Source organism: Chiloscyllium punctatum, chromosome 49, assembly GCF_047496795.1.
Source record: "Chiloscyllium punctatum isolate Juve2018m chromosome 49, sChiPun1.3, whole genome shotgun sequence".
Classification (NCBI taxonomy): Eukaryota; Metazoa; Chordata; class Chondrichthyes; order Orectolobiformes; family Hemiscylliidae; genus Chiloscyllium; species Chiloscyllium punctatum.
The window spans coordinates 14,231,407-14,243,746 of NC_092787.1; the positions used below are offsets into that span (position 1 = coordinate 14,231,407).

The 12,340-nt window shown below is 37.3% G+C and overlaps 1 protein-coding gene across 5 annotated transcripts in view; it reads left to right on the forward strand.

Annotated features, from left to right (window-relative positions):
* The window catches only part of ttll11 (tubulin tyrosine ligase-like family, member 11), a 226,157-nt gene that overhangs the window by 175,047 nt on the left and 38,770 nt on the right, over positions 1 to 12,340 (forward strand). For all 5 annotated transcript variants that reach the window (XM_072566444.1, XM_072566445.1, XM_072566447.1 and 2 more), the window contains 2 exons: positions 5,384 to 5,638; positions 10,322 to 10,428. In XM_072566444.1, the coding sequence (XP_072422545.1) occupies positions 5,384 to 5,638; positions 10,322 to 10,428 (362 nt within the window). The remainder of the gene's footprint in view (positions 1 to 5,383; positions 5,639 to 10,321; positions 10,429 to 12,340) is intronic.

Genomic DNA, 12,340 nt, shown 5'->3' on the forward strand with positions numbered 1-12,340 from the left:
GACATTGTGAGGACCGATACAAAATATTACTTTATATTATATGCCTTTCCCTGTGCCCTGTTCCCTATTATTAACTCATTTGCATCTTATATCGGATTGCCAAAATTTACAAGAAATTCAGCCCACAGTCTAAACCAGGAAGTATTATTAGATTATATAATTTTGATGTAAAGTTTTATGCAGAACAAAATATGAAGCAATATAAGGAAAGCTGGATTAAAGGAGAGCTAAAAATGAAATAGCAAGTTGTTTTAAATTAAATTTCCAATAATTAAAATCTGAAAGAATGGAATTGTACATAAGCAAAAATAAATCTTCTATGCTAAAACAGTTAATTCACAGTAATTAATATTTATCACTATTAATAATTCATTTACACCTGAATATACTGCTCTTAACTTTTCCTGATTGTTTAGTGGACTGTGATTTTGCACTTACTGACAAAAATGTACCAATCTTGCATTAGGACTGGTAACAAGATATGTTTTGTTCAATTGAGGATTGCTCAGCAGGCAGATTTGTTACAGGATTTTAGTAATTATTGTTTCAAGAAATCACAGCTACACTCCTACACACTAGCTACTAAAATTTAGACTGACTGATATTTATGAAATGAAAAGGTTTTTTAAGCTTCTTGATGTTGTTCAGTTTATCAGAAGTTTCAGTCATACTTTTGCCTTTCTGAACCTGCACATATTTCCAAGCCACGTTGCCTGTTGCCAGTAAATGTGACTTGGACTGGCAAGACTGGCAAGGGTCTTAACTCAAAAAGGAGCTCAACTTAAAAGGCCGTATTTTGGTGGTGTGTCCTTCTGCTATGTAAACTTTGGTGAAAAGCTATCAAATGCATATGCTGTCATTGTTGCAATGGAAAGTAAGTGACTAGTTAGTGTGTGTGCTGCTGAGTGTTACAGTTCCATTTATGTTTTAAATGTCAACACTGGCATACGTGTGAGAGGTAATATGGCCTCAGCTATGCTACACTGATAGTTGCTATGAAGTAACAGACATTAATTTCTCATGAAGCATCTGATGGAGATGCCTGGCAGCCAGTTGCATGTGTGAATATTGTCTGCAAAATTACAATGCTAACTCATACTCATAGAATGATAGAATAGAATGATACAATCCTGTAGTGTGGAAGCAAGCTATTTGGCCCATCAAGCTATTTGACCCTCTGAAGAACATCCCACCCAGACCCACCCCTTACCCTATCCCTGTAACCCTGCATTTCCCATGTCTAATCCACCCAGTCTGTGCATCTCTGGACACTAATCAGCAATTCAGCATGGCCAATCTACCCAACCTGTACATCTTTGGACTGTGGGAATGTTATGGCCCAATCAGATCCCCTCAAAATATTTTTAAGAAGGTAGCTGAGACCCTAACTTTTCTTATTTAAAGGTAGCTGTGAAATGTGTGTTCCAGATGTGACGCAACTAGTCAAACCACTCGAGGTTAAGCAAAACAGTTTATTTAAACACTATAGTTAAACACAATCAAAAAAAGAAGAATTTAGAATAACAACTATTGGAAAACTTAAATTGAATAATAGATGCAGTACCCATTACTAATTGACTGTTTCAATATAGCAACACCCCATAAACGAATCCCTTGGCAAAAAGGTAAATTCAGACACAGGTTCTTACAGGCAATTCTCCAATCCAGGAGGAAGCAACACCGAGAGAGATTTCAGAGAATATAGCAGCTAAAAATCATTCTACTGAAGCTCCAACTCTTCTGGGACCCAAACAGCTCCTGACTGCGACAACTAAAAGAACTAGAAAGCTTGATCTGTGAGAAGTAGCCACTCCCTTTCCATTGTTACAACTGTTCTTAAACAAATCTAAAGAGTTCCTCTGATTGTTGACTTAAGCCATTTCCTGTAGCCACTTTGGAACCTCTGCTTTTATACCTCTCTTCAGAAAAAAACCACAACAAAATAACCTTTCTAAGGTGACGGCATTGTCACAGGAGGAAACTGGAGTACCCAAGGAAACGCACACAGAGGGAGAAAGGGCAAACTTCACACAGTCACCTGAGGGTGGAATCGAACCTGGATCCCTGTGAAGCACCAGTACTAACCACTGAGCCACTATCCACACAAAACTCCTAGAAGCATGAAAATTTGAGTACATAGTGGAACATAACCTGCTGGAGTGCAGATTATTCATCCACTCACACATGTTCCTGGGTTGCAGAGTGTGAATTGCAGTCTAGGTGGCTTTTAAATATGGCACCTAAACGTTGAACCAAGATGTCCTAGCAGGGGACAGAATGTACTGCTCATCTGCTATTAAGGTTTGGCATTTTATCCATCCTTGACTATGTAATGAGTTGAGAAGAGCATATTTGCATGGGATAACACATCCAATCCCGAACAGAAGCCTCTCTCACTTTTCTACCTGTCTCCATAGTTAAAGTAAATTCCACTCTACGTCACATTCACAATGTGGAAAGCTTAGTCACATTCTGATTGAAATCTCATTCATTCTGAATCTTCTTCCTAATCGGTCTTTCTGTGAACCTCGTGTATGTACTTGTACTTATGCATAATTGCCATGTACTCCCTGTTGTTGGAGCGACAATGTTGCCAATGGTTTTTGTTTGGTTGCATCTTATTGAAGTCTCTGTTAGTGTCTCTGGAATCAGATTATTTATAAAATGTTCTTTTACACCACATGACTTGCAAAGACCTTGGAATTCAGGATGTCTTTTTGCTGGGTTCAGTAAACCATATCTCCCACACAGCTTGCTTATTTTCAGCAACCTGACTGCTACACCAATACTCTAGCTGCACCTAATGCTTGCAGATGTTGTTGGCTGGCTACAGTTGCTTCAAATAATCTATCATTTTCGCTAAGAAACCATTTTTGAAAGTTCCAGTTGGAGTTAAAGATACAATCAGCTCTATTAGCTGCTAAGGCAACTCAGTTTCCAAGAAATCACAGCCCTTCCCTTTGTTGCAACACACGCTGATAAACTGATCATTTGATTTTTGAGGCTGTTGTCTGAGAAACATCAGCTCCAATGGTAAATTCCGAAGATGAAGCTGAGCCTCCGGCATGTTCCATAATATTAGGGTCTTTCTGATCTTAATGAGGAAAGCCCAAAGTGTTGACTGTATGCAGTTCCTCATTTGAAATTGATATTTATTTTCATTGTAGCTAAATCTCAAAAAAAAGCTCCATCCGTTCTTTAAAATGCCTAATTTGGGCAGGACATCTTTTACCTTCCAGTTCATGCTGGGGAATTTGGTAATCATTTTCCTGATGCCTCTATTATTTATAAATACTGTCAATGTGTAGGGGATGTATAGACTTGCTACTCCACAGGGAGATTCAACATCGCAATTGCAGTGTTTTTTGTTTCCTTTCATAACATACAATTTAAACCAAGATCATGAATCAGCACTTCTCTATTCCACTGGCATCAGATCTTTACAAGCATGCAGGGAAATTAAGGTTAAACTATGAAAACAGAGTATTTACATCGGAAAAACCTTGGAATTCACCTTGAGGAAATGTTGAGGAAATCCTTTGTTGAGGCTGTATCTTCCATTCTCCATAAGGTCTTTTTCTTGCAAAAGACAATTCAAGACCCCCTGTTTTCTAACCATCGTCACCTACCACTAAATGCCGTGCTACATTTCTTTACTGTTTTTCGCTGCGAACTAGGGTTTTTTCCTGTTTCTACTTTGTTTCCTTTAACACAAAAATGACAGAAATGAACCCTTTGAATGGCATTTCAAAGCCCTGAAGCTTCCTACAACCCATTTTGAAACTGACTGCTGCTCACACAAACCACCTATCTGACCAGTTCACAAATCTTGTACTTACTGTCAACCATTGCTGTTTGTGGTGTGATTTTGCCTCCATGGATTTCAAGGCACACACAACTTCTGTACAACTTCCAGTTCTTGGCTGAGGCTTTTCCTATGATCTTCAGTTTCAAATTTACATTGCAGTCTTCCTGTTGTCTAACTAAACCCAGCAGTTATCACCATTTTGAGGTTTTGTGTTTACATACACAAATTTACCATACTTATCCCTGGACTAGTTAATGCTTTTAGATTAGATTAGATTAGATTACTTACAGTGTGGAAACAGGCCCTTCGGCCCAACAAGTCCACACCGACCCACCGAAGCGCAACCCACCCATACCCCTACATTTACCCCTTACCTAACATTAAAGGGCAATTTAGCATAGCCAATTCACCTGACCTGCACACCTTTGGACTGTAGGAGGAAACCGGAGCACCCAGAGGAAACCCACGCACACACAGGGAGAATGTACAAACTCCACACAGTCAGTCGTCTGAGGCGGGAATTGAACCCGGGTTTCTGGCGCTGTGAGGCAGCAGTGCTAACCACCGTGCCGCCCACAAATGGCATTTCAGGTTCTGTTAATTTGAAATTCTGGTATAGGATTACTCTGCAGGCAGCTTTGTGACAAAAGCTTAGAATGAACCTGAAGTTGTGATTTTTTAAACTTTGTCCACCCCAGTTTAATTCTGGCTCCTCAAAATCAATAAAAGTTCAGAAATAATTGTTTCAGGAAGACATAGCTACACCCTTTCATTACATGCTGCAAGTCAGAGTGGCAACAGCTGCTAATGTTCTATATCTTGGTTACTCGCTCAATAGATTTTCTAAAAGTGCTATTGCAACAAATACTGTGACTTGGCACTCTCCATTCACAGAACTTCTGTCCCAATTTGCAATCAGAATGAATGCAGTCAGTGCATAATTTCAGGCTGACATGCTGTATTACCAGCACCATTCCATCCCCAGGCCATTTTTCGGAGGCTGGTTTAGGGCAGAACAATTGCCTACCTGCAAGTAGCAGGCAGCATAGAAAGAAAATTTAAGGTCATTGTTCAGAGGCCAGCTGCAAGTTCAACCAAGTTTTACTCTCGTGTGTTTTCTGCCTGATGGTAAGTCAAATCTGAAAATCAAGCTGATATTCAGGCAGGGATTGGTCTGGAAAAATAGTCAAATTCTATTCCATACAAAAAACCATCTGAAATTCCTCCCTTCTCCTGCCTGCACAATTGCTGAAATCATTTTGGAGCCTTTGTCCAAGTTACATCACATTGGATAATAAGAAAACTTTTTATCTCTCATTAGGTTTACATATGACATCAAGAAATGCAATACAGGTCATTTTGTTATAACACACGTTTGTCAACATGAACTTGCTGTAACGCAATTACAACACTAACACTTTAAGCAGTGTTTCTAAAGCATGATTTTCTCGAACTCGGAGTTGCATAGGTTGACTGTATAAAGCTTGAATTGATCTGTTAAACTACAAACTTAGTGCTAAAGAAAGGCAATAAAAGTTCTGAACTGACTATACTTCAATATCTTTCCATTTATAGATCATGCCTCACTGACGGTGCAGCAGATAGTGACAAAGAGGAGACAATTGAAGCTGAACTACACGACATGAATGGGACTCCCTCTAGCAAAGAGCAGAACTGGTCGTCCCTCTGCTTGAAACAAGTCTTTCCCAAATATTCTAGACAATTCAGTTACCTGCTGATTGTGGACCGTATTGCTCTACTGTTTATCAGATTCCTGGGCATTAAAGGAAGTATGAAACTTGGTCCAACAGGATTTCGGACTTTCATCAGGTCAGTGAATTCACACTATTATAGTCTTTAGCATCAAATTTGATTTCCTGGGATGTATATCAGAATTAAAAAGAGGTCATTTGTTCGCTTACAAAATATTTAGCCCCCAATTTCTGTTGCTTATTCACAATATCTTCATAATCTATCACATGCTGTGGGAAATAAAATTTCCATGCAATAAAATACAGCAAATGAAATATGATTTATAGTATATCATAGTGTCAAACATGCATAGCAATTGATTTGATCAGTAAACCAGATTTGCTATCTGTACCACTGTCAAGTTAAATTCAAAACTAACAATAAAAGCATAACCAACAAATACTCTGTAATTTTTTGGATATACTATGCATAAAAATACACATAACATTTTCACTTCTGTTAGGATATAAACAATTCCACTTTGATGTGTTTCTTTAGGCAGTGTCATACAAGAGCCTGAATAACTCGTTAGTAATTTTAGTTCCATAGTGAATGCATTTTACCAAATAATTCTATTTTACAGAATTTTAAACCAAGCATTCTTGAAAAACAATGACCTGTAACTAGTGCAGGTATCACATTTAGGTGGTAATATGTAAAATGTAAATACTTAAAATGTAAATTTGGTCCCATTCTAACTCATCAATTTCACACTAATTCAGAGGTGTTTGTCCTTTAGCCCCTCATTTGGAAAGTTGGCCTCAGTGAGTTGATCTGAAAAGCAAGCTTGGTTTCACAATTGAGTTTGTGACTTTTCATTCACAAATGAGGCAGTACAAGTCTTTACTTCAAATGAAGAAACTGTTGCTATGTGGGAGTGGAGTAAAGCTGGCAGTGGAAAGTTGCGATAAAAGCCTAAGGAAGGCATCTCAGATTGAGCTCAGTTGGAGCAGCAGCTAAACCCTGAAAGAAATTCTGCCAGAATTTGAAATGGCTGACACAAGGAATATCAACATAAAAGTAAGAGCTGATTGGTAGATAGTGGTAGTGGTCAATCTTATTTTCAAGTTTTAGCAAAGTTTTACCACCAATGTGTATACTAATACAATATTTGAAAATCAACATAAATAAATTAATAATATAACAATAAATATAATTAAATTCATTTTTTAAATCATTAAAAATGGCATTACAGGTGATGTATGAAGCTGAAGTATGTAGGAGCTTAAGGATACCATTGTAATTGAGGACAAACATATCTGCACCATGTTTGAAGTTTGAGCAACTTTGGCTGAGAGTTTATGAGCTGTGTGTTGAATTATAGACACTGTGATGCATCAGGAAGTGAAGACATTACCTGGCAGTCACACCTCCTAGGATAGGGTGTTCTGATATAATCAGTGGTTAGGGACAGGAGGCTATGACCACAGAGGAAAGGTGTGTATTAGTGTCATCCTCTACAATTATCCAATAGGTTTGAGGATCATTCAGCTTGTTTGGAAGAGGACAGGGGCTGTGGGATGAATGAGCTAAATGACTATGGTACCGTTGCACAGAAACCCCTACAAGCAGTGGGGGAACTAAACAAATTCTAGTGCTGGTAGGGAACAGCATGGGTGGGGGGGTGGTATTGTGTGGTATTGACACTGTTCTCTGCAGCAAGGTGTGTTGTCTGGCTGGTGCTAGGTTTCAGGAAATCAGCTCTTGGGTGGAGAAGAACTTACAATGGAAGGGGGAAGGGAAAAGTTGTTGTAGCCCATGTAGGCACCAATGACATTGGTAGAACAAGGAAAGAGGTTCTGCACAGTCCGTAAGAGGAGCTAGAGACCAAATTAAGAAGCAGAACCTCAAAGGTTATCATATCTGGATTTTACACATAGTTTAAGGGAGAGAAATGTGGTCCAAAACTAAAGATTTATGTTTAAACAAGGGCAATGTGGCCATGAAAGCAGAGCTACAAAACTGAACTGGTAATTTTGGTTAAGATACAGCAATGCAGTGGCAAATATTTAAGGGATATTCCAGAAAGGGGACAATAGACACATTCCAGCAAATAAGAAAAGTTCTTAGGGACGGACCCACCATCCATGAATAATTTTAAAAGTCAGTTAGTATCAAACTCAAAGAAAAGACACATGATTGTGCAAAGACAATTGGCAAATCAGAAGATTGGACAGAATATATTTAAAAAACAAAGTATTATTGGACTACTAATAAGGAGGGGGAATAGAGAATGAGAGAAAATTAGCTAAAAATATAAGTACAAACAGGAAAAAAATGTTTAAAAAGTTAACAAAACGTTGGACGTACTAACTAAAAGTGAGGACAAATAGATCACAGATGAGTGGACAGATATTTTGCATAAGATTTCACTGAAGAGGACATGAGTACCATCTCAGAACTAATTATAGATCAAGAATTAACAGGGAGAAACCAAGAAAGTCACAATTCCCAGGAAATTAGTGAGTTACGTTGTTGGAACTGCAAGTTGAACAAATCTCTGGGTCCTGATGGATTTCATTCTTATCTCATCTTAAAAGAAGTAGCTAGTGAAATAGTTCATGTGTTAGTTTTTCATTTTCCAAAATTTGCTAGACTTGGGGAAGATTCCTTCAGATTGGAAAATAATTAATGTAATCTCTTCATTCAAAATGGGAGGGAGGCAGAAGGCAAGAAACTAGAGGCCAGTTAGCTTAACATCTGTCTTATGAATGCAGGTAAAAGTTGCAACATTTAAAAGACATTTGGTTAGATACATGAACAGGAAAGCATTGGAGGAATATGGGCCAAATGCAAGCAAGTGGGATTAGTTTAGTTTGGGAACATAGATTGTTTGGACTGAAGTGACTGTTTCCATGCTGTATGCCTCTATGACTCTATATATAAAAGTGCTGTGGCACAACAATCTGCATTTATGTAAGACTAAAATTATGTGGCTTCTGCAAGTTAAAAAAAAAACAGAAAATGCAGAAATTAGAGTCAGACAATATGTTAAGGAAGAGAAAATGTGCTAGGGTTTTAGGCCGATGACCCATTGGAATTGGAAGAAGTGAGATCTAACAATTTATAAACAAGTAATCAGGTGGCGCAAGCTTAAGGATTAGAACCTAATCTTTCTAAAAGATACTTCTTAAACCACCTAGCCTCAACCCTTCAGATCATAACTACTGTCCCCATTTTCTCAGACATATGCTGGTAATTTTGGGGAGGTGACACTTTCGCGATATTAACACTAGACCACTAATCCAGAGACCCAAATAAATTTCTGGAGACCCAGTATCAAATCCCACCATAGAAGATGGTGGAATTTGAATTCAATAAAATTCTGGAATTAAGTGTCTAATGATGACTGTTGTCGATTATTTGAAAACCCATCTGGTTCACAAATGTTCTTTAGGGTAGGAAACTGCCATCCTTACCTGATCTGGCAGGTAAGGATGGCAGTTTCCTTCCCTATGTGACCCCAAACCCACAGCAATGTGGTTGACTCTTAGCTGCCCTTTGGGCAATTAGAGATGGGCAATAAATGTTGGCCTAGCCAGTGATGCCCCATCCCATGAATAAATTTTAAAAATGTTTCAGCCATTGCTGTTTACACCTTCTCGAGACCTATCTTTTGTTTCTTTATTGCCGCATTTACTATTTCCATTGGTGGGTTAGTGTTCTTTAGGGAAGAAAATTGATTATGCTGACTTGGTTAGGCTCAAATGTATTTTCAGTCCCATATACACATCAAGCTGTGAAGTCACCAAGCAAGTCATTCACTTGTATTGAAACATTCTCTGCCAACTAGTGATGGGCAATAAATTCTGACCTTGCCAGTGGCACCTACATTTTGGTACAAATAAAAATAAATTAATGTAATACTAATGCAAATGTTGATGGTGCTAAAGATCGTTGTTGTTTTAAGTTTTTATTTATATGTTGGCTGTTATATGTCCAAGCTGTTCCTGTTTATTAATAACCTCCAGCTCACTGAGAACTGTCAAATCCATCAAGCTTGGTTTTTTGTGAGCCTCCAAATTCCTTTACTGCACTGTTGGGAATTGAGTCATCAGCTGTCTCAAACATGACCTCTGGTATTCACTCTTTAAACTTCTCTCGCTTCATAGCAACTGAAGTTCCACTATTGTCTGATTATGCACCTGTGCAGTTCAATTAAATGTTTTATCAAAAAAACAAAAATAGGGTTTTAGTGGAACAGGAAAGCTGATTTAAAATGAATGAACTAAATATGTTATTTTAAATAATTAATGAGAATCGATATTCATTTTTCTTTAATCTATTTCACTGTTCCACTATCTAAGTAAGAGAAGCCCCGTTGACGCTTTGCTCGCAGTCTCCCCTAGTAAGTCATTGTTCTTATGGAGTCAAACCTACATTATGTATAACTTACGACATCTTGATAAAATGTACTTTACTTTGGTGGCTATTTGTTATTTTTAACAAACACTTTTTGATGGGTTTTGGAATACTTTTCCCCATATCTCATCTTAGCTATGATTAATAAGTTATTTTCCACCTACAGTAATGTTTCAACCTGTATTCACTTTTATCCTCTAAGCAGTGGGACTGACTATGTATTAACTTCCCAAATGTTTTTCAAACATCAAGAAATTAATGTTTGAGATATTGTTTAATCTTCATCATTGATTGCTGTTTATCCTACAGTATCAATCTACAATACATTTCTTAATTAAAATGTTATATACTGCATTTATGGCTTTTATATTCCCAATGCTTTTTGATTTTACATTGTAGGACCTGTAAACTCAGCAACAGTAACCTGTCAATGGCATCTGTTGATATTTTATACATTGATATTGCGCGAAGATGGAATATCATTCGTGGGGACAGAGGAGAATCTGGTAACTAAATGTTTTCTGCTATTCTTTCTTGCATTTCTGACTGAATAACTAATTGGTTATTTATTCTTAATGATTGAATGTGATGCCTATTTATTTTTCACACAGCTGATTTTTTTTTGAGACAGAACTTTGGTCTATCCACAAGTTGAAATTGTGGTTAAAACAAAATCATACCAATTAAAAGCATAAAACTTGCATCAGAAATGGAATCCTCTTTTCTTTTATATATTTATAGAGAATACATGTTGCTGAAGTATACATAGGAATTCTTAAGGGATTAAATGTATGCATGATTCTTTCAATCTTTCGTCAAGGATTGGAACCTCATAAACATCAAACCTGGATGTCAGAGAAGCAGAACTGAAAAACTGAAGTTGTCAGATATGTTTTCTGTTCAAATAAAACAGCTCATTAAAGATTAGAAGATTAATCTTTAATATGTTCAAAAATTTGTGATCTGTTGACGGCACAAAATTTTTGACAGTTTCCTCAGGCATCTTGAAAGGTTATATGAATGTTAATTAAACTGAAGCCTCTCCCATCTTAGTTCATGTGAGTATTCTTTTTAATGCATTGCAATAAGAGATTTTAAACTACTTTGATTCTTTATAACCTGTACCACATGTCAGTTTAAAGTTAAATAAATGTTCAGACCACTAGAAATGAAAGCATGTAAACTCCAGAAGAGTTGAAGCCAACTTCACAGCTTGTAACTGAAAAATGTCAGATAAATATGCATTTAAGTAAACAAATAGCATTTATATTTTGTGGCATTTATGAAAGCCCAGTACTTTTGGGACAGGACTTTAGACCACAAAGGAATTATTGATTAAAAATGTTAATCTCTGACCTGTTAGCTGGAATGTTTTACATCCTGTTGCTTTGCTGAAAAGTGGATATTAATTCATTTTCACATCTAGCACTTAGATCTCTGCATGTGAATTCGTACCTTGTCTCACTTACTGTCCTTTTTTCTTATTCAGTTGAGATTGGAAAATCACCACAGATAGAAATGGGCAGGAGAAAACTGATTCAACTCAAATAATCAATTAACCTGGTACAATGTTGATTTATTCAATTCAATTCAACACAAACTATTTAAGTTTAAACAATGAGTGCTAAAATATCCAGTTGGAAAGCTTAGGTGGCGTGGCATTTGATTTTTTAAAAATAGTCTTGGCAGTCAAAGGGAACTGAAAACTGGCACAGGAATTGTGTTGCACAACTAACTTGTGGTTATTGCTTGAAATGCAGACAGCTTGTAAACTTGTTGCTGCCTGCTCATTATAATGACTTCTCCTTACATCTAGCAAACACCCAGAGTGAACTCAGAAACAAGTTCCTTACACCACTTAAAGCCAGCTGACAATGGTTAAGGCTCACCTGCATATCTTGAAGAGGATGATTTAAAGTAGATTTTGGGAATTATGCAGGAAAATGAATTTGTGCTGGGAAGCAATGAGAAACCACATAATGTGCTCAAAGATGTTTGGACATTGCATTGGAGACTTAAATGGAGGTCATGTAAAGAAGGCAAACTATTCTCTTCCGTAGGGGAGCAGGAACAATTTTCGTCCATGGTCAAAAGGAAATTACAGAGAATAGTTGTTAAGATCAATGCCTAGAATCAAATTCTGAGAACCTGATCATAGGATTCAAAGAATTTCAGAGACTTCATACAAGTGATTAAGGTCAACAAATGCATCTTCAAATATTTTAAACTGCCAACTGTACATTGGCCTGATGTATTGCTCGGTACATCACATCTCCCATTACATGCCTAAGGAAAACCTCTATTAATCAGGCTTCATTACCACTTTTCATATTTTTGAACTCCTCTCAATCTTAGCATGGCTGCAAGCCTCACACCCATATCTCGCACATGGGACAAACTGCCAGTTTTTCAAACATG